Here is a 27,859-nt window from a genome sequence, read left to right on the forward strand (position 1 = left end):
TACCCCAACAACAATTGGCACTCAACTCCTCATTTTACAACCAGCACCACCTCTTCCCTTTTGCATACACACTTACTTACTCACTTACTTACTTACAAACTCACCTTCAATAAGCACTTCGCACGCTGCTAAGCTGCAAACTTTATTCATAGTTACTGCGAGTCGTAACGCCATTATGATAATCATTATCATTATCACTCACATACTTGTGTAGCACTCAGTGCCCACAAATAAAGAGTTACCAATATATGAGTGTGTGTGTGTGTGTGTACCCGAGTGTACTCTGTACTCTTACCCATGGCTGACGTTCACTAGAAATAGCGTAAATGGCAAATGTAAAATCACTACTGTCTCTGCCACATAACGCCGCAGCAGTATTCTATAATGGTTTCCTAAAAGGTAAAAGGAAATCGATAAGTGAAAAATTGCCTAACCAGCACATTTACATCCACATTTGTTCCTTGACCAGTTAAGCCAACTTGTTATGCCCAGTACGGGATACTGAAGTTCAAACCGGCCCAGCCTGCTTTGCCACGAAGTGCCAGACCTGTGGCATTTATCAACGTTAGTTGAAGAGGATGCCAGTTACCATTGGGCTAATGGTGGTTTTCGTTAAGGTTACAAAAATTCTATGTTTTGTTGTTGTTAATGTTAGATTTCCTCGATTGCTTTGCTTTTAGAATTTACTCACAGCTCAATTTATTTACGCATATTCCCATTAACCTTTGGTAAAGTAAAGAAACGAATTACCAAGCAGGATGAAAAAATACTTATATTCCTGTTTTGAATGTAAATTAAAGAAAGAAAGGAGCATTTCTTCCAAATATCATTTATGTCACATTTATAAACAAATTCAGTGGGGCTGTCATTCAATCTAAAAATTTTGCGGATGAAAAAGTTTTTGTCATAAATTTCCAAAACTCCGTTCTACGAAGAGACTCGATCCAGTATTTCAAACAAAACTTTAGTTCAAAAAGTCTCAAGCCTTGTTTAGTCTCACATACGTTTCATTCTTTATTAATTATTTGCTAACGCTTCAACTTAACATAGTTTTATAATAGCTTTAAACTTTTCCTTTTCGTAAATTTATTTTGTTTCAAATTTTCTAGGCAAGACACATTTAGTTTTTAAATGGTCATGACATATTTCGAAGTCATTTTGTCATTAGATAAACTTAATAAGAGAAAGTGAGGAGTAAGGCTGAGAAAATAATAAATTGTGTTCTGTATTATAATGCAGATTTTTCTAACTTTTTATTTACCAAGTACTGAGGTCCCAAAGTTGCTTACTTGAACTTGATATCTGAGCTAAAGTTTACCCAGTAGAAGTCAGTTACAGCCTAATAGCTTGATTAAAGTCTATGACAATCTTGCATATTGCTGCTACCTACCCTCACTTCCAATGGCGCAGCGAGTTTTATGTGAACGACTTGGGTTCGCTGCTTAAGTCTTTTAGTTCGAATTTTAATATTCAGGCAATAGAAATGACGTGTTTTAGGGAGAAACGACGCTTAAAAAAAATTTTTTTAGTTGTTCAAATTTGAATTAAAAGTAAAATTTAAATTAAAAATAAATTCGAAATTAAAATTAAATAAAGTGTAGAATTAAAATGAAAATTTATGTTAAAAATTATAATAAACATTTAAATTTGGGTTCAAATTAAAATTAAAATAAGAAATAAAATAAAACCTAGAATTAATACTAAATTTAAAAAAATTAATAAATTATTAAAAAAAATGTAAATTAAAGCTTCAATGAAACTATAATTAAAATTCAAATCAAGTTTAAAAAATACAATAAAACAAATCCATAATTAAAATTAAAATGAAGATTAAATTTTAATTAAAAATTAAGGTTCAAATCTAATTTAAATTAAAAATGATAACTAAAAATTTAATTCAAATAAAAAATGATAACTAAAATTTTAATTAAGTTTCAAATTAAAGTTAAAATAAGAATTAGCACAAAAATTTAAATTAGATACATTAACAAAATTGAAATTTAAATTAAAATTAACATTGCAAAAAAATTAAAATTGAAGTTAAAATTCCAGCTTGTAAACAAAAATTATACAAAACAAACTTAAAGTCACAGTCAAAATCGAAACCAAAATCAAACTAAAAATCAAAAGTCAAAATTCAATCAAAATTAAAATCTAACCGAAAATGAAAATGAAAGAAAAAGAAAAAATATCAAAAGCTAAATCAAAACTAAATTAAAAAAAAATTAAAATAACAATAAAAATTATAATCAGAGTAAAAATCAAAATCAAAGTCAACATCAAAAAATATATATGTAAATCAAAATAATTATGTAAATAAAAAAGTAAAAATCAAATTAAAAATCCAACCAAAATGAATATGAAAATCCAAATCAAAATCAAACTAAAAATAAAAATCAAAATCAATATCAAATTAAGAACCAAAATAAAAGTCAATTCGAAAAAAAGTTAAAATCAGAGTCAACCTCAAAATCAAGATCCAGACCAAAAATAAAAAGAAAATCAAATAAATATGAATTAAAAATAATAATTCATATCAATATCAAACTCAATATTAAAAAATATTAAAAACAAAAATAAAAATCAGATAAAAATGAGTATGAAAATCAACTAAAAATCAAAATCAATATCAAATTAAGAACCAAAACAAAACTCAATTTGAAAAAAAAAACTCAAACTCAATTTGAAAAAATATTAAAAATAAAAATCAAAATCATAATCAAAATCAAAGCACAAATCAATAATAAAACAAAATACAAACTAAAATCCAAAAACAAAATTAAAAACAAAATCAAAAACAAAATCAAAACTAAAATCAAATCAAAAATCAAAACAAACTTCAATATGAAAATCAAAATCAAAATCAAAGTCAAATTAAAAATCAAAACTAAAATCAAAAATCAATACGTAAAGCAAAATCAAAACAAAAAAAAACAAAAATTTAAATGAATATCAAAATAAAAATAGAATTAATACCAAATCAACATTAAAATCGCGAAATCAAAACCAAAATCAAAATTAAACTTGAAGAATATCACAAAGAATATAAATACCAAAATCAAAAAAATTTTTTTTTACATTTTTTTCCAACATGGCGGATCAGGATCAATTTTTGTCGGCTGCCTACGTTGCGAGGTCCCAAACTACTCTATTTATTGCTCTTAATCTATAAAATAAGCATTTGAAAAAAGTCAGAATTTGGGTCTATTTTATTGACATTTTTTACCCCCAAAAAGGAATTTATCAACGCGAAATATCTGAAATTTTAGGTTTAATCTTCCGATAGCATTGTACAGAAAGGCCTCACCAAACTTCAAACAAATCGGTCGATAACTATTTGAGTTACAAGATGAGCAGTTTTTAAAAATACCGTTTCGAGATAAAAGAGTTTAAAGTCAAAGGTACAGAAGCGCGCGGACCGCTCTCTAACTAGTTAATGGGCTGTAGTAGCTATAATATTAGAAATTTCGGCATGAAAATTTCACAGTATATTCTTAAGATACGATTTTTTGAACATTTTACATGGACTTCCCCCCTTAATAAAACACTGTAGAAACTGTTTGCATGTTAACTTCCATTGAAAAAGGAAACAGTGACCGCCTTCAACACCTTACCTCACCTCACCACACCTCATCCGAACACTTCACACTAAATCACAGTTAAATACATTTGTTTTTGTGCATTAGAGGTATTCCTCCACTGCGTAGTGCTAAAAAATGGCAGCAGTAAGTCAGATTATCATCAACATTGTGCGATTTGGCTAATTTGCAAAAAGCTGGCAGAGTAACAAAAACCCGATAAACCCCGGTATTGAGCAACATCCACATGTCAACAAAAATAAAATTAAAAATAAAAAAAAAGCAAATCAGATACCGCAATAAAATTAACACTTCCAAGAAGTGAAATAAAAATCGCCAATGTACATTTATGTATATAGAACCGAGTCAACGACTGCCAATAAACTCCACATCCAAGTCATTTACAAGCAAATAAAAGCATAGAGAGAACAACAAGAAAAAGTCCAAGGAATCTATGCAGCAATTACAGAACGCAATCAAGATGTGATCGCTTAACACACCGAAAAAGTTCAGTATAATGCTGGTCGTTTTATTGCTTCACTAACTTTGGCTTAGAAGTCAAACGCACACACACACACACGCATACAAATTGTACATACATGCCTCCGCTACTCGTATCGCTATCTGCTTCGTAATTTGCTTAGTCGTGCGGTGATAAAGACGCAATGATAAGTGCAATTCCGCTCCAGCAGCTGCCTGCAGTCTTTCTATGAATTTGGCGGGTAGCTTTTGGTTGTGTTTTTGTTTTTTTGACTGATTTTCTTCAGTTATTTTTACCATAGAACATTATTGATTTTTTAATAAAACTTTACCACTTTTTAATGGCTGTCAAGAAGAGCGGAAGGTGAAGGTGACCGTTGTGGCTGGTCTTCAGTGCTCCCGAGCACTAATGGCTTCAAATAATTATGTGATCTTTTACATTGGTTCTTTGTTTGTTTTATTTTTGTAAAATGTTTTTAGTGTGGCGAATTTGATTGCTGCAATAATTAGTTCGTACTTGTGTTGTAGCAGACTTTGTCTTTGGCAGAGCCACGTTTGTGGCATAGAAGCAAAACTTGAATTTTTACTTCGTTCGTAAAACGGTACTTCCGTATAGCCGAAGAAATATTTATGTCTAACAATTTCACAAAAGTCCTTTTTTACAACCGCGACTAGAGCGAGATCCTTTGAAGTGTTTTACGTTGTTGCTTTTTTATGTTGCTCATTTTATGTGCATCGTTGGCTTATGTGCATATGGGCATTTTACAAATCTGCAGATGAGAAGAGACAAGTCAACTGGCAGCATCCTACCGCCACATGCTAAGCAAACAACCGCACTGATTGCGCGCCCACTGAGCGAAAGCAAACATGACGAACAGGTGGTGAGTTGATGAAGTGGCAATTTTTCGCAGCGTTAGCCGCTGTGCGGACCAGGCTGGCAATATTAATAAAAAAACCGAAAGAAATAAATAACAAAAAATTTGTATAAATAAAACGAAGCATCTTCAATGCTTAAGAAGAAAACGAAGCAGTTAAATGAATGCGCGAAGCCCAGTAAAATAAAAGAATTACAGAATCATAACTTCAACTATAATTTCATATGAAAAGAGTGCTTTAGAAAAGTGAAAAATACAACCGCCAACAATTTATATAACACATAAATTTTTATTTCTCTTTCAAATTGTCTACTCAGGTACTAATTTCTGTATTTTCGTTCTTGCAACCCTTTCAAACTCTCAACTTCTGCCATTCGCGCAGAAACTCATCTGCCATTTGTTTGCTCGGCACATCTGTTGCATTTGTGTTGATCGTTAACTATTAGCTACATCCGCTAATAATTCTTATGTCGTACATAGCTGCTACTTTGCCATTTCACTACTCGTATAAAAAGCGCTTCCAACTTGCCATTTTTTTCGGTTTTGTTTTTCTTTTTTCTAAGAAATACTTCGCTTCATTTCATTTCCTTAAACAAACGAAAGACAACTATCTAAGTGAAGGCGGAAATGGTTTAGGCCACTGCAGAGGGACCACCAAAAAAACATCCGTTAGGTTGTGGTAAATGTGCAGCGTTTGCTCGCTTGCCGAAAAAACAATATTTGCGCAGGATGTGCGCGAGTTGGCGCGCGAGGCTTTGTGTGGCAAATGTTGGAGTATTTTTTTTTTTTGTGATATTTTTACATAGGACTATATTTTTTTCGTTTATTTTGCATGGCTGTTTAAAATACTCAAATTATTAGCAAAGGTATTGCGGAAATAAATTAAGCCAAAAAATTGAGTGCAAGTATTGCCAAAGGCGGCACTTTCTTTGGCTCTTCGCTGCACCACCTTGCAATGCCATTTTTTGGGCAACTCAAACAAATGTTTTATTCGGTTGGAATTTTTTTTATTATCGGTTTTTGAAAGAAAGAAATAAAAAAGGTAACAAATTTAAAAATAATAAAATTAAAACTAGTCTTCTAATGAATTTTTGTTGGTAAAAAGTCAAGGAATACTAATTTTTTTCACATTTATATAAATAATATCCTTACTTATTTTTATGGAAAATTAATTTTTTGAGAGTGTCAAAACATTATTTGCAAAAAGTCATGGAATATAAAATATTTTTTATTTATATAAAAAAATATGCTCACATTTTCACGGCAAAATACTATTTTATTTTATCTTTTTTTTTTTTTTTTTTTTGTAAATTGGAAAAGTAATGAATTACAATCACAATGATTTTAAAGCATTAGCGGCTAGGCCATCAGCTTTTTATTAAAAATTATTATTCACTAAAGTCATGAAATATAATTATTATTTTTAATTAAAAAAATATGCTTACATTTTTTTACGAAAAACAAATTTTTTTGATACTGCAAAAATATTATTTTATTAACAGTAATTGTTTGCAAAAAGTCACGGCATATAAAATATTTTTTTATTTATATAAAAAAAATTCTTTGCAAAAAATCGTGGAATATAAAATTTTTTTATTCGTATAAAAAAACCTGCTTAAATTTTCTTTTGAAAATTTTATTTTTTACAGCGCACACTTTCACCATTTGAATGCTTCTGTGTCAAAATACAAAAAAAAAGGAGTCAAATCTGGCCCACTTCAAAATGAGTTAATTTTACTCCGTTTAGAGCATTCCACCGATTCAAATACGGCTAATAATTATCACTTCAGCAGCATTTCTCAAAAACGTATTGGTAGTCTCTTATGTTGTTAGCACGCCAGCAATAGCGCCATTCATAAGAATTGTAAATCTTGCAGTCTCGTTAAAAGTATTGGCCTACACCCCGTAAAGTTCAAAATAAGTCAAGAATTGAAGCTTTGAGGTCACTCGAACGCTTGAAATTGCTTTGTCACTATTGAAAACCTGATCACTGTTTTTTAGCTCATCTTTTTTTTTGCTCATCATTTTTAGCAGTCTGAGTAAACAAAGTTTGCTCTCTACTTTGCCTTGATATTATTTCTGCAGCTCAATTCCATCCACTCATCGCAAGTAATTTTTTATGAAAACCCTTTTCATGGCATAAATGCACTCACAGCTTTGCTTTTGCTAACGAAATTACTCTATACTATAACTTGGTATTCCATGCTCACAATAGACATCGAACTCAGAATCAATCGCATTGTAGTCAGGCACAAGCCCATTCATCAACGGCGCCTGCTTTTGAAAATCTCATTATGGAAAAATTAAATTTAAACGAAAAACAGCATAATAATTACAACTCTACTGTACTTCATTTTAAATAAAAACGTTTAATTACTTTTGTGCGAAAAGAACGTTTCCATATATACAGACAATAAAACGGGTGCATTTCCAAGTTCATTAACTTTCAAACGTCGGCAGCGTCACGCTATCAAACTGCTTACCATTCCCTGCCTGTGGCAAAGGCTTCGAATCATTAAGTGTATGACATCATTCTCATCAAGAGAAACAAAAAAGCAGAAATCGTAAAGTGAACTTCAAGTATTCTTTTTTTTTTGTTTTTTTTTTTTCTTTATTTCCTTTAGCTGGCGAAAATTGTGTGAAGAAATCATGGCGCGTGTATTTTGAATTATAAAATATAAATGCAAACTTAGGTACAGCATTTTAAATTTCCAATATATTGAAGATTTTATACTCGTATGTACAATAATTACTTCTTTCGGAATATTTAAACGGGCACACTAGACACATAGATCGCAGTGATCTATTCATATTAATAATAATAAATTCTCCATAGAAGATAAAAAATCACTTTATTACGACAGCTGCTGTGGCAATGAATTTTCGATGACATGGTGCAGATCCAAACTAGTCACTTGCTATAAGGTGGAGATGAAATCTCTTGGGATTGCAGGTAAGATTTCTCTGATCTGAATTCCACGATATAGGAACATGAAATTGCTGAAAGCTTGACAGAAAGTGAACTGAATTGGTCTCAGAGAACTCCTAACGGTCATCCTCCTCCCCTTAGTTGTTGTTGAAGAGGAATCGCACAACTTATTTTTCAACAAAGAGCAGAAAAGATGGAGCTCCATTTCTTCATGTGCTATTTCGAAAACTCTTTGGCCCCAGTACAAATATACGCAGGCCACAGGAAGTAATGGGGACTCTACGCCATTCAAATTCCAGACAGCAGCTGTGTTCTCCGGTCATTGGACGATTAGCAGAAGCACAAAAAAGCTAGTTTAACTATTACACCCCCTGTAGGGGCCTTTCAGAGAAGGCGACTAACGATAAAGATCCATCACCAAGTATTTTTTGGTCGACCTCTGCTCCCTTGCGGGTTCCAGTCAAGTGCCATTCTCGTGATGCTATCTGGTGGTTTTCTAAGTGTGTGACCTATCCATCGCCATTTTCTGCGTTTGATTTACCTAGAATGGGTTCCTCGTTCGTTAAACTACACAGAGATTACGAGATGCGCCCGTTATAAAATCCCGTTATTTTGCGTTTTTCACGTCCTCAATGAACCTTGAGTATAGAAATTTTGGGCTGATATGAGACTCACTGCCACATATACACTTACTTTATTACTTTCATAAAAATAAAAATTATTTTTTGCATATAAAAAATTATAATTGCCTCAAAATTTATTTCATTAGTATGACAATACAAACGCATAGCTAAGTGGTTTTTGCTTGTTATTTTTTACGATTTATATATTTTTAGCTCATTGAGAAAAACATGAGATTTTATAATTTATTTTCTTGATGCCCAAATAAGTATGAAAATTTAATTGTATCGACAACCCCAGCCGAGTGCGTTGGTGCGTGACTACCATTCGAAAATGTACGGATTCATTCTAAACCTGTTAAGAGCACGAACCCAAATGATAGAAAAGAGTTTTCGCCTTTCAGCAGGCAATATCAAACCTCCGAGTGTATTTCTGCCATGAAGGAAGCTCTGCCATTCGGATGCGCCATAAAAATGTAGGTGCAAAAATAGGAGGAAGAACTCGGCCAAACACCCAAAATAAAGCCTGTAGGCGCCAATTATTATAATATAAATTATATATATAATAGTTATATATTTAATTGTAAATGCTTCTAAGTACGCACAATGAGAGAGCAGTGCTTAGCAACGGCAACGTTTTAGCCGAAAAAGCGGCCTTTCACTTATAAGCTTTGTAAAATGATAGTAATTACTAAGTATGCATATACTCACATGCTTACATACACACATGTATATGTGAATGTATGCTTATGCCATACAAGTTATAATATTTAGCCTTAATTAGCTCAAGTAGTTTCTGGCGATTTATAATTTTTGTGCGTAAACTGTAAGTTCTAAATTTATTTTCGTTGAATATCACAAAAAAAAAATAAAAGGAATATCAAAAAATTAATTCTAATTTACGAATTTTCGCGAATCGTTTGAAAAATAAATTTGATATTTCGTTATTATTTTTTGATGGCTGTTATAAAAATTAATGGCTTGGCTGCTACATTGGAGAATGAACGGACTAACCTGTTTTCTTGTTCGAATATTTTCACAACCAGCAAACGGCTGTTGTTCTTGGAGAAATAATTTTTATTTGTTAGCAATTTTCTAGCATGCCTTTGTTGTTGTGCAAACAAAATGTACCATAAAGCACATTCACCTCAATTAGAACCGCTTTTTCGCGTTTGAATAGCCACCAAATTGAATGCTGATTGATATAATTAAAAACACTTATTAGCCAACAAAACATGAAATGTTATAGAGAAATTTTTAATAGGAATTTGCATGAATCGGATTTGAAAAAAGGAGGCTTTGGAAATGAAAATATAATACAAAAAGGAGAATTAAAAAAATATTAAGAATTAAAAAAGCATAAGGAAAATGTAAAAAGCTGAGTTATTATATGAAATATAATAAAATGCGACAAAAATATTTTTTTTTGTAATACAGAAATAAAATCATATGGACGTGAAACAATAGATTTTATGTATATACTAATGCTGCATATTGCAGTTTTTAATGTTCTGAAAAATTAAGTTTTTAAAGGTCCTTAAAATTTTAAACAGAAAAACAAAGATATCGATTGAGAAAAATTTACTTCATAAGAGGAAAGTTCAATTTATTTTTTTGCGTAAAAAAATATTTTTTTTTTGTTATGCAGAATTAATTTCATATGCACTTTTAGGATTTTATGTTTTTTGAATTTATTTTTTTTATTTTTTTTTTTTTATTTCCATCAATTTAAATTTTACATAACTTGAAAGTTTCTAAGACAAAAACGTAATAAGTAATATCGATTGCGTAAACTTTATTTCATAGAAAGAAATTTCAACCTTTTCTAACGTTTCCATAAAATGGTAGGAATAGTGTAGTTCACGTACGCATTGCCACACCTTGAACACATATTTTTTATAAAATAATTCAGTTGAAAATTTCAAGCATATTTAAAGATAAATTTTTCAAAGAACTTATTCTACTGTATTTGTACTGGCGAAAAGCAAAGAAAAACTGTTTTCCAATAGCTGGACACTTTTTTATTTTCTATAGCCATATTAATATTATATCATAGAATTAGTACAAGTACAAGGTGGCGCAAAATTAATCATCCAAATTTGTTTTTGCATAATTTTTTTACTAAATAAAAAACCAAATTATTGGATATATGAAATGCGATAGACGTTCGACGCCATTGTAAAAATTATAACCCTTATGATAGGGTGATTATTTTGCGCCACCTTGTATTTAAAAAAAAAAAATAAAAACACAATATGATTGACGTATGAGGCCGTTTGCAAAAATTATAAATATTTTCATAGAGTGATTAATTTTGCGCCACCTTGTATTTAAAAAAAATTAAAAAACAATACGATTAACGTACAATGTCATTTACAAAAATTAGAAATCTTTTGATAGGTTGATTAATTCTGCGCCACCTTGTATTTTAATAAAATAAAACTTAACAAAAACAATATGATTGACGTACGAGGCTATTTGCAAAAAATTATAAATATTCTTATGGAGTGATTAATTATGCGCCACCTTGTATTTTCATAAATTATAACTCTTCTAACAGGGTGAATAAATTTTGTGCCACCTTGTACTTAAAACCAATTTTTGAAACTCTATTGCTTTGAAGCTTAAAAGTTTTTAAAAAATTAAATTGATGAGAAAATAAAAAGTGTGGATGCAGCATTACTATATTGAATCTGTACATATGAACTTTTTCCTGGATAACTTTTGCTGTCGCAAGGGACCATGAGAGCACAAAAGTCCATGAGATTGAAGTGTAAGCCGCGAAGTAATCTAATCTTACGGGTTACATAATCGAGTTTTAGTTTTGAACAGAATATTTGAAAAATCCACTTGAATGCAATCTTAGAAATTTTATAAAGAAAATTAAGAACAAGTGGATATAGGCCAAATTAGAAATATGTATATATATTAATAACTCAAATTATCTTGTAATAAAGGTGAGCTGTGCAGGATTTAATAGAATTATGTATTGTTTTTTTTTTCAACTAAAAATTTGCAAAATCCAATGTAGAGTACAATCGAATTAATTTTTTTTAACCTAAAATCCTGTTTAACGCGTTCATAGTCATTTTATTGTGAAAGTAAAGAGCACAGGCGTTATCTGCAAGTACATATAAGCAAACTAAACAAAAACATTTGAATTCTTCTAAATTTTATATAATACAGCCTATAAAGAATTTAATTGAATTCAATTTTTTATTTTACAAAATATTTGCAATATCCAGTTTTACGACTTCTTAGTAATTTTATTGTGAAAATGAATAGAAAATATTGTCAAACGCTCTCCTTTACACATCAGTTAAACCAGACAATTTTCGAAACACAAAACCAAATTCAACTTTTGTTAGCTGCCATTACAAAAGGGCTGCATTAATAATTCGATTTTGCGTCATGCGTCGTCAGCGAGAAATATTTTCTTTCATAGCAGCACGAATTTCCGCAGAAGATTATAACACACAATCAATTACGTATACACAGATAGCGACACAGTGACCAGATATACGAGTACATGCACGTGCAAAGAAATTGCATAGAAATGCTACAGCATTGCTTTCAACAGCATAGTTAGCAAACGCTGATGAGCAACAAATATTCCGGAGCAAAGCAACGGAGGGTAAACATGAACGCATAAAATACCAGTTAAAAAATCAAGCATACGTAGCAGTGCAGTCAGGAATATAAATTGTTTTCATTTTTTTCGTATTTTTGTTTTTTTTTTTGATGTACTTAAAATCAATGTTACTCTACCTGCGGCATACCTGTCGATGCCTTTGCCTGTCTGCCCTGTCTGTCCTATCCTACCCTGTCCGACTGCATTTGATTATCTACAACAAACATGAAGCAAATAAAATATTTATGTGTGGCAAACAAACGCTGCGATGCCCGATCATACAAGCGCACACTTATGCGCATACACTTGCATGGGCCCGCATAAAGGTGTATGTGCGTCATAGAATACAACAACGCAACCGGATCAAATACAGCTTGCTAACTAACAGCACAAACAGGTAGAATATATATAGATATATAATTTTTTTTTCATTTGATTGAAAGAAAGGAACAAAGCAAAGAAGAGTGATAGAAGCACAGGAATAAAGAAAAAGGGCGAAAAGAAATAAAATTATAAAAATCACGACGACGACGGCGACGACGATAATGTGCCTTGTTTGTATGTGCCCCATTGGAGTTTTATCGTGTCTGATTTTCGCTTTTTAATTTCATTTCGTTGGCTGTGCACACTGAAATGCATATTTGATAGCCCAAAATTTTGGACACAAAAAAAAACCTGCACACAACACAAATGAAAAGACAAATAAAGTGCCTTGAAATTGAGGCAAGAATCCTGGCTATCCCTACTCAATCGAATACACTTACGCACACACACAGACATGCTATCAAACATACAAATGCAGACCTGTTGTAGATAATGAGGAGGAAAATAAAAGTAGGGAGCGGCTATAAACGAGTAGACCCAAAACCGTTTTTACTTTTTTCTTTTAATCAAAAACAGGAAAAAAAAAACGCCATGAATCATCATTTGGTGAATTGGCAGTCAAGAAATTGAGAAAATAAAAAAGAATGTATGCGTTGCGTGTGTAGTTGAATGTACATATATACACTTGGCAAGCATAATGCATTTTGTATACGCATAGAAGGCAACAGGAGTAATCAATTATGTTGCTGAGACTTAGAATTAATATAAAAATAGGTACGCACACCGGCACATGTACGAGTTTGTATGTATTTGTGTACTAGGGTGACCGTGCAGGCAAGAAAATCACTTTAATTACATTGACGCGCACTTCAATTATTAGTGATGCCTAGCAGATATGCCGGGGCTCAGGACTAAAGGTATATTAGAGATGGCAATATTAGCATTCCGAGATCCGCAAAATGCAATTGCATACTTTTTAAGGGGATTTTGCGAGGAGCTTTACACGACAGACAAGCAGATGTTTATAAGCAAGCTAAGGTACTTTTAAATGCGTGTAAATTTAACTGTCCTCTTTTGTTTTGCAGAAACAAAAATGAAAAAATTTTCACTTTAAATTCAATAATAATGTCTGAAACCCATTTATTTATCATTTATTATAAGGTAGTAGAGCTTCTCAAATATAATTGATGCAATATTTTTCGACTCATGTTGCTGCAAAATAAAATTTATCGAAATCCCGGTACTGTATAATATAATCACGAAATCCCGATATCGCAAAAATGTCAAACATTCATACTCCAAGTATCTATACACTTGAGTTGAACCCTCAAACCAACTTTCAATATGCTGAGGCTTATTATTCTAATGGCCCACTCTACCAAACACCTGTACGCGACAATTATTTATTTTATGACCTACCCTCTTCCACACGCTCTTTCTTAAGCTTACTTTTATGTGTCTTATCATAGATGTGGTCCCAATAGCTGTGGAAATAATACGCTCCAACAAGTGCTAAAATGTTTAAAAGGCCTCAGCAAGCTTTGCTCCATAGATATCTTTGGTGGAATAATTATAAATTGTGGAATTAGGAGGCCATTGAGTGCACCTTACACACCACAGCAAAACGGCATCGCAGAACGAAAAAAAGGAAACTTTTGGAACTGTGTAGAAGCAGGCTAACCACCTACCCTGTCAGAAATCAAAACAGATTAACGAAACCAACCCAAGACTGAGTCTTGCCGAGGTCCTATGCTCCTGAGAGGAGTGAACAAGGAAAAAAACAACAAAAAAAGAAGCATTTTAGCACAGGCAAATCTACCAGCGACATTCTGGGCAGAGGACATTAACACAGCGAACTATATTACGAATATGTATCCAACTAAAGCTCTTACAACTACGGGCCGTTGAAACTCTGGTGGGTGAGACCGGTGCTACGTGTTACGTTTTGATAAAAGGCACCGAGTTTGTTGCTTAAGTCTTTTGAAAAACGCAGTACAGTAGGTTCTGTTTTTATGCGGTAGATACGTTCCGCAAGAAACAGCATAAAAAAAACAGCATAAAAAAAGCTACTAGTTCTATAGTAAAACTATAGATACGTTTCAAATGCTAAAACCGCATAAATCTGGAATAATGTAATAAAATCGCATAAAAAAGGGCACTAGTCCCATATTATAACTATAGATACGTTCCAAAGACCGCATGAATCTGAAATAATTAAATAAAATCGCATAAACAAAATATTGTATTTTTGAAAATTATATCTTTATTTAAGAAACGTCAGAATCGAAAAATAAATTTAAGTCAGAAATAGAATCAGACAATACCCACATGTTGCGCGTTCGTCTAGGATTTGGCGTAAAATCACTTTCGTCACTTGAGGAAATGTACACGTCTTATCTAGATGGTTATGCAGGCGGTTCCATACTTGTAGGGTTAGCATTTCTGATGTAATCTGTGATGAGTTTTTGCTTAGCTGGTTTAGAATCTTGTTTATATGTACAATTCCCGATAGGTCGACATGCATTTTGTAATTTAAAAAAAACCGCACTATTTCAAAACCGCATAAAAACAGAACTTACTGTACTACTTTGGGATTATTGCTTTGGTTGAATTGATGTGAGACTGGATATGAAAAAATATATTTCACGAAAAAAAATTTATATTTTTATTTAAATATATAAGAAAATGTTTATAAAAAATAAAAAAAAATTAAAAAATTGAAATGTCTTAATACCAAAAAATTTTTTGTGGCAACGTGGTACTCCCGTTACAACAATAATTACGCCACATTTACGAGTATAAGGCGCATATGTAGGCGAGCAGCAAACTGCCGTTGTCAGCCACCACGCAACCGCTTACTACAAGTACGTATATGTAACAAAAGGCGACACAAGTCCCAGATCTGCATCTGAGCAATGAAGAGCAACGCAGCAGCTAGTCGGCATGCCAACATTGTGACACGTTTTGTGCACTTCTCCGTTTTTTATTTACTCAAATATTTGCCTTTTTTATTTGCATTTTTTGTAGGTATTACAAAATCGGACATAAAATTGGCTAGCATACCAGCATACAATACATGCGCACGTATTTGGTTGCATATGTATGCATATGTATGTATGTGTGTGTGTGCATGTATGTATTTGTGTGCTCGAAAAGCCACATCGGTATGCTAAAAAGCATTAACACATCTCAACGCTCCATTTCATCTGCTCAAATTACGCCAGAGCTGCAGCAACACTAATAACAATAACAACAAATCAAACAAAACAAAATCACCAGCCAGTTACAAAAATAGCAGCAAAATATTCGACTAAATACTTAAATCATGTGCGTATGTACATAAGTGTGTGTGTGTGTTGGAGGTTTATACTCATATGTGTCGTAGCAGAGCTGCTGCTGCAGTCGCCACAGCAGCCGCAGCCGCAGCCGCAATCAGGTGGTGTTTTACAGTTGGAACTGTTGATGCAGTTGTTGTTGTTGCATTGATACGGTGTTTATTTTAAACACTACGCCTCGTCGGCCATATATATGTACATACATATGTAATGTATGTATATGTGAGTGCGCGCGTTTATTTGTCTTTATGCAATTCATATACAAGTCAACCCTGACCTGAAAAAGCATGTAATTTTTTCACATTGTCCCCGCCGCGCCGTTGCACCGCTGCACTCGTCATTGCGCTGCACTCACCGATGCAATCGTTCGGCATTTATTTATTTTCCCCACATTTATTTCAGTTTTATGCAGTGCTGTGTAGCGCGTTGCATAGCACAACCACTTTGCGGCTTTTCGTCACAGCTTCACACTTGTTCACAGGCACTCGCACACTCGCACACACACACGCGTGTACTTCACTTTAAATTTAGTTTTGCTTAAAAATATTCATATATGTAAAATATTATTTGATTTCCTTTTCATTTGCAGTACAATGAAGAGGCGAAAAGGAAGTGAAGTTATTTTGGAAAGTTTTCGCTTCAAATGCTGAAGGAGATTTTTTTGCTTTATCGTAGAAAATTAGAAGAAATGATTGTCCCTCAAATTAATGAATTCTTTCCTTTTCTGTCGAATCCTAGCAATTTTGTGCCTACAACACTTTTTGACTCGCATGCATATTGGGAAACTTGCAGGGACTACTGAGCGTAGTGTAAATTATCTTTAAAACAAAAAAATTCTAATCTGATTTTTTTAAGTATGACAAAAAAAATGTTTAACAAAATTGTACAATTCCTTACCCAAAAATATATTTCTAAAAATAATTTTTTTACAATAAAAATCCAAAGACGAAAAATTATTTTCACTCAAAAATTTAAACTGAAAATTTCTTTTAATTTGAAAAAGAACCAAAAATATTTTTAACAAAAAAATTAAAAAACAAATGTGTGCCTACAAAACGCTTTGCCTTAAAAATTTGATTTTTTTTTTTTAATGTTTAAAAAATAATTAAATTTCTTTCCAAAAAATTTATTTTTAAAAATAAATAAAAATAAATTGTTCACAAAAAATTAAAAAAAAAATATTTTTTTTCATAAAACCAAATCCAAAAACGAAAAATGATGTTCACTAAACAATTGCAAATCAAAGATATTTCTTACAAAAAAATTTAAAAAAACTTTTACAAGAACATTAAAAAACCAATTTTTACCAACAAATTAAAAAAAACAATTGCCAAAAAATTGTTTGTACAAAAAAGCCTACAAAATGCTTTGGTTTTCATGCTTGTTATGAAACTTGCAGGCACTACTGACTTTGTAAGCTATTTTTTTAATGACCAAAAAATACAATACAAAAATACAAAAATTGTTAACAAAATAAAATAATTTCTTTTACAAAAATTTATTTTTACAAATAAATAAAAAATAAATTTTTGCAAACAAATTTAAAAAAAATTTATTTTTATATTACAAAAATTTTCAAAAAAAAATTATTTTCACTCACAAATTTTAACTCAGATTTTTTTTTTTAATTTAGAAAAGAACCAAAGATGTTTCTCTTTAAAAACTCTATACCCAAATTTTCAACATTCAATAAATCTCAAAATTATAAAATTTTTTCAGTTTTTCAAATTTTTTATTATCCTCAAGCCTACTAATACCCAATTTTCAGAAAAATTTAAGTTTGTATTAAAATACTTATATCACTTCAAATGGCATCTCTCTTCTGCCTACTTCGTGAGTTAGCTAATGACACTAAAATACACCAAGTGAGGTCAAGCTTTTCTCCAAATAAACTTTCTAAGGCAGATAATGGATCGCTTTTCTGCTGCTGCCGGTAGCAGATGCCCTACCAAATACTTTGAGACCTTTTCAGTTCATGCCCACCAAATGCCCAAGGCAGTGGAGCGGCGGGGCTTGGATTCTTTGCACCATATTTTTGTCCTTGTTAAGCTCACAGAGCTCACTATTTCCATCCCCTGCTAGTGAACGTTTCCTAAGAAGACTCCAAGGACCATCTAATCTAAGATGGTGCGCCTTATAATACGTTGAAAATAGCTTGACCACTTGCAGAGTGTGACTTTTATGCGCTTAGCGAGAGCTTTCATGTTTAATTTCCTTTCAGTACAACGTGGCAGTTGTTGGCCTGAGTGACTCTCCTTTTGATTGCAAGATTAATATTATTAGTGATCAAGTTTCGAATAGTAGAGTAGGTAAACGAAGTCCTCTACTACTTTAAATCTACAACAGTCAACAATGGCGTTGGTGCTAAAACTTAAATATGCTAAGTATTTGTTTGACTGGGTGTACTTCGTTTTGACATTATCCACCGCCAATTCCATCTGTTGATACCAGTGGTTTTTCTACCAAGTTTATAGCAGTCGGAACTAGCATTCAAGTTTTCTGTGGTGTGTGAACGACTCAGTTTTGTATCCAGGATTATCTTCTCCTCAAACTTAAATTAAAGAAGTCACACGATATGAAGTCATTCCTCCTAAAATGTCTCATGCTATTAAATAGGTCGAAAAGGTAGGGCCAATTCCAAAAGAGCCGAAGCAGAACAGTTGTTTGAAGATACATTCATTCTGAAAAGTGGCTTTCAAATCGCCAAGATCGCTGTTTCGGGCCTCATTTCACGCATTGTTTTTGGGATTTTAAGTCTAGTCAATCTGCTTATCAAGCAAGGTCCAAGAAGCTCATTGCAGAAGCCTTTCACATAATACACTTAATAGAATTTTATATGCAAAATAATAAAAAAGCTAACTACCTGACAGTTAGTGGAAAATATAAAATCATCACCCTTCTGTGAAATCAAAACTGAAGAAATATTCTTAAACACCTGCATCACATCATTTGCCATAATTTTTATGCTTTAAAAAAAAATCTGTGCTGAATAGCATTCTTCGATTTAAATATAGTTATAAGCGTTAATGGCTGTGAATTTTACTTTCACACTCCACCAACATCGTTCCATTACTTTGCATTTCATTTCCAGCAATAAGTATTTTTATTCGCTATTAATATTTGCTGCTGCTGCCAATTGATATATTAGTGTATTTTTATGGCACTATGGTCATTAATATCATATCCCATCAAGCACTTCATTGCAGCTTGTTTCGCGGAAGGTGTTGAAATGAAAGGTTAAACTCACAAAGCAGCTTAAGTAGCATCACACACACAAGCACACACAGTTAGTATGCAGCAGTATTAACCCTCTAATGCGCAAGTGCGCATGAGAATAAGTGTGCGATGAGAATAATAAAATCAGACCCCTTGGAACTGATTATGAAATAGCAGATAATATTGAATAGACATTTTTTTTATGAATAGAAAATGTGTCTATCACCAAGTCATTAAAAAAATTGCTTATTTTTCTCTTGCGGAATTAAAATATATTTTGAGCTCAACTCAGAGTAAAATAATTCAACTTTTTTATAGCTTCAGAAAAAGTAAAAATTGTGATAATTTTTAATCAGTTAGTAGCACAAAGAAATAAAGTCTGTGGGCTAGCTACATAGACATACCACTAAAAAGCTCATCTAGCATTAAGGCAAAAATTGATTTGCAAAAATGTACTTCAATTCAGAGGGTTAAAAGCAACCCTAAAATCAAACATAATGAATACAAGAGAGCATTTGTGCCTTTCCCATATTCCCACTGTTTGTGAATGTTTATAAATATTTTTCTAAATCTTAGCAATATAAAATAAATGAGAAAACGGGAGGATATAAATAAATTTGAGTAAATAATTTGCTCAACTCACCTTTGAAATGTCAAGAATATTAATTGAAACACGTTTTGAGAGAAATTAAATACCCAAAAAAAATTATGTAATGTTCCAACTTTACCCTCAAACGCCCGTTGGTACCTCCAGGAACCAAAAACTTTTTTAGAGAATTGTCCAGTTTTTATATTAGTTTTACATGATTTTTAATCGTGTTTAGTATTAGGGCGAGTGTGGGAAACGAGAATTGGCTCAATAATACCTGAGTTTCTGGCTGAGCTCCTTTTCGTGTTTATTTATTTGAACTTTTTAACTCATGAGGTTAGTTGGCGCATATCGCTGTGGTACGGCTGAACGCATTTGGGTAAATTTATTGAGCCTTGTGACCAGAAAAATTCTTTTAAAATGTAATTTTTAACTTCAAGTACATTTTTCTATACAAGGAGTTGCACTTTTTGACAAGAAAGAATCAACAAAACTTTCTACAAAATACCTCTATCACCAATTAGAATAAATATGACTTAAATTTGATTGGCACACCAAAAAATTTGGCCATTTAAGGGTTAAAAATCCAGCTTTATTATTGTCATAACTTCGCTAACTGCATACAAAGTAAGTTTTCTTTAAATATTTTTCTTTTGTTTTAAAAAAATATATGGGAAAAAAAAATACTACTTCACTAAAAGCAAGTCCGCCCACACTTTACTGCAGATAATAAACGGCATCACTCAAGTTAAGACAAACAAAAACAAACACGTTAGAAACTAATGCAACAATGTGGCAAATAATAGCAAATTTTCAACCGCAAAGACAGCGTCAAGAATTATAATTCATATGCAACGACACATTCACACACACAGACACAACTCTATGCAGATGAATACAAACAAACCACGAACATAGAAGAAAACCAAAGCAAAGTATGCAGCCAACGGCAAGCCAAAGCTCCAGCCAGTGTGTGTGTGTGCATGTGTATGCATTTATATGACGAATGTGCATTAGGGGGCGCAACCCAGTCGAGCGAGGCAAGCACCATCAAGTCAATACCAAGAATTTATGCCAAGACCAAGGTTAATGCTGAAGCGCGTAGCCAAGCTGCCGCCAACGAAGGCGACGAAGACAACAGTGGTGGCGACTGGGAGTTGGCGGTTGACGGTTGACGGTTGACGGTTGGCGGTGGTTGATTGCCTCGCTGGCTGACAAGTGCTTCGCGCAATTTTTACGACTTTTATAATTTTTTACTGTTGTTTTCGATAATTTGTGCGATAAAGTCAAGAGCTGATCATGAATAGGCTATAATAGAAGAATAAATTTGGAAAATATGCATAATAAATAATTTTATACGTTCGTACACTTGCCATTTTATTGAAAATTTTATGCGGCACTTTTAAATAAAATTTGTGAGAATTACTTCGCTTAAGCATGCACACTTTTATGAATATCCCGCAAAATCAGGTAACTTGTTCCGCCACTCGCTAGTCGCCCAAATTTAACTCACAAAAAACCAACAAAAACTACAACACAAACACTCTAAATTTAAAACATGCATCTGCCTGGCGCAAAATAAAGCCAACAAAAAACAACAGTTATTTCGCTGGCAACGGCATGTGCCTGGCTAACTGGTTGTCATTTTTGGCAAAGCTGGAAAAATCGTTATAAATATTTTATTGCCTGCATACTCGTATTTTGAAGAAAAAAAGTTGGCTAAAACTTGTTTTGTTGGTTTTATAAATTTTGCAATACATATCGACTTGCTAATATCAATCGTGAAAAAACATTAGTTTACAACAAAAATTAACGGCATATTCTAAGCCAGTCAGGCGACTTGTGCGCTCGCAGTTATTGAAATTTGAGATTTAATTTATTTAGTCAGCTCAGCTCAGCATCAGTGTGGGTATCAGCTGACAACGTGCCCCGCACGTTTAGCATTTTTAAAGTTGTTGACTTCTAACCATGCGAAGCCGCTTGCTTGCGATATTTCTATGAATAAATAATTTGTTTTTTTTACACACATCTGAGTAGTAATGGGCAAAATGTGTTTTGGAGAAAGAGAGAAAGAGAGGGAGAGTGAGAGAGGGAGAGAGCGAGAGTGAAAATTTGCATATGAAATATTTCATGCCAAGTAAACCAAGTAAATTAGCGGCAAAATACTGCGGTAAAACCACTATACAAAATGAAGCACATTTTTGACAACAAAATAAAAGACTCAAAAAATATTTTAAAATGCATCAAGCGAAACGTTTCAAACACACATTATTTTCGAAATTTAAAACATTTACAATATAAATTTTTCTATTTCCAAAATTTCAATAACTTTCAATACACAAATCTTCTGATCTTTCGCTTAAAAAAATACAAATGAAACAAATACACTCTATTTCACAACGACAACAAAAAAAAGCAACTTTTGTGCTAATTAGTTCTGGGCTGTGTCACACGGGAACACCTCCGCAACACAATAATTAGTTGGTAAATAAAACGTAGCTATGAGCGATTCTATGTCAAGAGATACTAGTATTTTGGATATGGTCCTCAATTTTTCTGAAAATTGGCTTTTTCTTGGCTTGAGTAGGATACAATGCACTAAAAAATTAAAGGGAATATATACTTTTGAGATTTATTCAATTTTTAAAATGTTGATAGAGTTTTTAAAAGTGAAATATCTTAGGCTCTTTTCAAGATTTATATAAACAAGTTTTTCTAATTTTAAGTTTACGTTTTTTTTAATTTTAGATATTTTCTTTTTTAATTTTTAAGAAAAACAGACTTTGGAAACCAATTTCTATTGAAAAGGTTCCATTTGTTTGTTTAAAATTTTTGGGAACATCATGTGTTTTCTAATTTTTCTAATAAGCACTTAGACTAATAGACTTAGGACATTTTTTTTTATTTTGGTAAAGGGTTTCAAAGTGAAATACCTTTGGTTTTTTAACCTTTTTATGACTTTTTTTATTTTTTTAGCATAAAATACACTTAAAAAAAAAAATTGGGGAAAAAATTATATTGTTTTTACAAATTTTTGAAAAAAAAAAAATTACATATTTGAGAAGCACCCCCACTCATTTTTTTCTTATTTCAAATTAAAAAAAAATTACATGTTTGAGAAGAAGCTCCAATAATTTTTTTTTTTTGTTTTAATAAAAGCTTAGTCCAACATGCTGAAATTTTTTTTTAAATTTTAGGATAGCTTTTTATGCGAAATATGGCCTGTTCTTTGAAATATTTCACAATTTTTTTTTAATTAAAAAATTTTTTTAGGCCCCTTGACGCCACATAAGTCTTTACTCTTTATTAAATTTGTAATTGTGGCAGGCATTTTAATATACTTTAACAACTTTTCATCTGCAAAAGCTTAAGTTTTAGTTTACTTAACAAAAAGCACTCACTTTAAAACGGCCCACAACTATGGCGTCTAGAACACTTCTTACCAACACTCCACTCAGCTGCCTACCTACCAACACTGCAAGGCGATGTGAACCTTGCAAATGCGCAGTCATTAATCATTTTAACGCGCGTTCTCAGACATTTTATGCAGTGCCACAATTACCGCTATCACCATGTGTTTGTATGTACCTCATTTCATTTGTTGTTGCTGCTGCAGCGATTTGCACGGTGATTGCTTGATTGCACTGGCATCATTAAGCAAGTGATAAATGCGTTTTTGAAATTGACGCTGCACTTTGTGTTTCATTTATTTCTTATGATTCTTTAACATTTTTCACAAGCCCACATACAACTGAGTACTAATTTGTATGTTTGCATGCACTCAGGTGTGCCTATTAGTGGGGCGCATAACTGCACATAGGTGTATGTATGTATGTGTTTATATATTTCAAATAAATTTACTTTAAATTGCATACTTACTGCGCTCACATGTATTGGTGCAAGTTGAAGGCGGTTTAAGCGCTGAGGGTGAACTGCATTTCAACGGCAAAAAAACATAAAAGCAAAAAAACAGAAAATACAAAATTAAAAAGCGAAATGTTAGCTAACTATGTAAGCATTCAATATTTACAGGAAATTAGAAAATTGCTATTTTTTCACAACAATCCAGTTGTTTGCGCCTCTGAAGGTGAATCGCTTGTCAGCAAAGCAGTAAAGCATAAAGTAACACTTCAGAAAAAAATAAATGAGGTGAATGCATTTGAAAGTAAGTCGAAGGTGTGCTTGAAATTTGCATAGAAATGAAATTATTTGAAAATAATGTGATAGAAATATATGTATGTAAGCGTGAAAAATAGCAGCTTTTTTGGCATATTAAAATGTCCTTTTGTGTGCAAGCTCCCAGAACACAAAAATTATGACATTTTCTAATAAAACAGCATTTTTTCGACATCGCTGGTAGCAAATTTGAATTATACATGAAAATTACAATAAAAATATAAAAATACAAAAATATTAAAATATACAAAAACATAAAATTAACAGAAAAAATTCAAGAATATAAAAATATAATAAAAATAAAAATATAAAAATAGAAATATGGAAATATAGTAAAATATAGTAAAATATAAAAATGTAATAATTAAAAAAAAATATATATATTGTACATACAGTCACTTTCCCTATTACAATATTAAAAAATTACATATAATTTGCTTCGTAGCGTTTAAAATAAATTATAATGTTTTTTTTTCATTGAAATACTCTTTTTGATTTTATTTTTTATTGTTTACTCCATTGATATTTTTGGTGAATACCAAACGGGTATAAAAATTTAAACTCACTCGAAAATATCCCAGCATCCATTGAGCAACTTAGTGTTTCCTTCAAGGAGCAGCAAAAGTTCGTCGCCTAAGTCTTTCATTTCATGCCACAAAACATATACCGCTAAAAATTTACACCTGCGACTACAACAGGCAAACAAAAATTTCGTTCGATCCATCCATCCTCTAAACCAAACAAAACAAAAAAAGGTTAAATAAATTATCTTATTCAACGCCAACAACAAAATAGTGTCGTCACTATGCAACATCAGCTATGGCTATGGCTATATTTACCGGTTTTCAAGGTTATCGCTAAGTTTAATCAGCAAATATCACAGCGTGCTATGCCCGTGGTTGTTGCTGTTGCTGTTGTTGCATTTGCCGTTTTCAATTTTCAGTTTCAACGGCTGCTGTTTACATATTTCATTTCATTTAACTGTATTTACTGTTGTTGCTGTTGCTTTCAGCAAAATAAAGTTGGTCACCCGGCGGCGCCTACGACGACGTCAACGACGACTACGACGACACCAAAAATGTTACGTCATTTTTGTCTACTATGACGGTGGCGACGAAAAGCCAGTAACGGCTACAACAACAAGCCGCTACAGAAAGCAAGCAAAAGTGATGCGGGTTAACTGGTAGAGCAACGGCAACAGCAGCCAGAGCCAGAGCCAGTAGCTCAGCTCAGCTTAGCTGGTTTTTTATTTGTTTTGGTATCTCGTATGCTTTGCGGTTTTTGGGTTTGCTTTATTGCTTTCCAATATTTTGTAATACATATTGAATGTTTTTTCTTTTTTTTTTTGTTGGTTTCCCAAATATTTTGGCTGCCGTTGCTGCATGAATATTTCACGCACAATTTCACATTGGTAACAAAATATTGAGCATACACCAACACATGCATGCATACTTGCTCATACTAAGGGGTTGCCTTCAATTTACATAAAAACGGTACACAAAATTTGAAAAAAAAAATATTAATAAAAATACCAAAAAACCAAAACAAAAAATGCACAAGTGTTGCGTAGTTCATGCATCTATTAGCTATTAATGGCTTGTATGAGCGTGTGTCATTAACGAACTTACCACATCGCTTTGGTCATCAAATATTGCACAGCATCGACTTAGTCAATATCTACATGAATATTTTTCGATTTGCTCATTTCCATTTTCAAAACAAGTAACAGGGCTTTGTGAAGTTTTTTTTTTTTGTATTTTTTTTTCTTTCTTTTGTGAAAAAGTGGGTGTTTGCTTAATACGTGAGTGGTGAGTGTGATTTAAGTTAAGCAGGCGTTTAGCAATTCGGTCAGTTTGTTGTTGGCCCATTTGCTGCTGGACCATAAATCAGTAAGTTTGAGTATTAAAATTAATAATGACTGCAGGATGAAATATGTGTTGATCTATTATTTGATCTGGTTTTGGTTTTTTCCCCCCATTTGGTTGAGTCACTTTTCTGTGCGTTTAGGTAAAAGCAAAATATATTTACTTATGAACACATATTTACTTACATACTTATACATATTTTCAATTCTACTATTAATTTGCTTATGTAGTTACATTTTTTAGGTTATTTGTGTTTCTAAACTTTCAACGTCCATGGCAGTAAACATTTTTAGCATAGCCAAAAACCCTTATATTTATTAAATGCATAAAAATGGTAACGGGAGCTAGCTCAGTCTAACCAAGTCTCCACTTTTTTATACATAAAGCTTTCACCTTAATCCTAGTGCTAATGAAAATTTGATCGAATTTTCTTTTTTTACCTCCATAGAACACAATTGGCTACGCTAAAAAGAAAACAGTCACAGAATTTTTTTTTGAAGTATTATATACCGATAACGCCTGCTACCAAGGTAGGGCGAAACTCATCGCTTGTGAACACAACAGGTCAGCTGAGCTCTAAAAGTTAGCCGTAAGTAAGATCGGTGAGGTGTGGCCAGGGTTTAGGTGGCTTAACAGAATACAGTACAATAAGCATCCACGCGTTGAGGCTGATTACTATTTCAAGTGCATGAAAATGATCTTACGTCATCATGGGTTACATAAATATATGCTTACCGGATTGCAACCACAATCTCATTTCCTTGGTTATTATTCTTCTTTACTTCTCCCTTTTACTTCGCGATCTCACCAGTGATTCTTACTCTTTATATTAATGAAGCGTTTTGTAAATTTTCGTTCAAAGCAAAGAGTCAGAGTGAAAATGAGAACATATCGCAGGGATTTAAGGAAAAAAATGAAGCGAGTTCTATCGTAATGTCAATTGAACAGTAATATTTATAAAAAGTACTTTCCCTAGCCGCTATATTAATTCGTACCCTACGACTTCTTCTCAAATACATCAAAATTATCAACCCACCACATTTTTTTTCTTATACCAAAACTTTTCATAGTACAACAAAAAACGATGTAACGGAAGACCTCTAATTTTATATAAAATTAAAATTTCATCAAAACTTTCAACATTTTATACAGAATTTATAAAATTCTAATTCTGGTTACGCAATTTTATGACCCAAGAAATTTTAGAGCAACAAAGTGCAAGTTTCAAGTGACTACAATCGTTGATTTTTGAGAATTTGTTTCGCTAAGTACGCGTTTACTTCCATTCAAAGCACAAGCTCGAATTTTTATGTATGGCAGAAAGGCCTAGCACTGTTAACAAGTGTAATTTTGGTTACCATAGAATTCCTTCTGTGAATTGGCTGCAGTGCAAACAGTATACAAACATTTTTTTTTTAATTCGTATATGCAAAACTGCATTGCATGACAGGTATTTTCATTAAATTATTCCCTTTTGTCATAGGAAAATTAGGAAACTTACGGAAAACAGGAACATAGAGTGGCGAAGGGGCAGCTTGCGCAATGAAGTCAAAGTGCCAGTGACTTGAATGCCTTTGTATCATTTATATGCTATTGTTGCATTCCTTTCCAGACAGTCGTCTTAACTCGGGAGTATTAAAGTTATTATCTGTACAAAGAAGCATTGTTCTCCAAAGCCTGTTAAAGTATGTTTAGGGTATTTACCATTGCCTCAAACGAAAAAAGTTCACACAAGCCCAACATATTTTGCTATTAGGGAATATACGTTTGCAAAATTATTAAGCTTGACCGTTAGCTATGTTGAAAATTCTGCTTCAAGTGGGTAATCTAAATAAGTAAATAATAGACGCGTACACTGCTGTTAAGTGTTAGGCCGAACTCCTCCTCCTATTTGTGACGTACGTCTGGGTAATTTTTAGTTAATTAATTATTACATTTTTTTTAATTTATTTTAGGTTAGGCTAGGTCAGCTGAGATGATAAATAATGATCTCGTTGAGATTAAAAGTTTTAGAAAGTGTTGCCAAGGGAGTTAAGGGAAACACAGGCTTCAGACATTATTGCACTGATATGCAAGCTTTATTAAAATTCCTCAACCACTGATATCCCTATAACGCAGTCGCGAGCTGCAAAATGCTGGGCAATGACAAAGATACTGCAAAAAAATTCCATTCCATTTTATGTGATCCCCCTTCATTTTATTTAGCTTACGTGTAATTTGGTTTCTCTTCATTTAGTTTTG

At 32.4% G+C, this 27,859-nt stretch overlaps 1 protein-coding gene across 1 annotated transcript in view; it reads left to right on the plus strand.

The window, feature by feature from the left end:
* LOC129238199 (uncharacterized) overlaps positions 1-20,752 on the plus strand; it is a 33,670-nt gene extending 12,918 nt beyond the window's left edge. Inside the window, exon 2 of the mRNA XM_054873242.1 lies at positions 20,595-20,752. Coding sequence (XP_054729217.1) covers positions 20,595-20,752 — 158 coding nt within the window. The remainder of the gene's footprint in view (positions 1-20,594) is intronic.
* Positions 20,753-27,859: the final 7,107 nt, after the last annotated feature.

Source organism: Anastrepha obliqua, chromosome 2, assembly GCF_027943255.1.
Source record: "Anastrepha obliqua isolate idAnaObli1 chromosome 2, idAnaObli1_1.0, whole genome shotgun sequence".
NCBI classification, from domain to species: Eukaryota; Metazoa; Arthropoda; class Insecta; order Diptera; family Tephritidae; genus Anastrepha; species Anastrepha obliqua.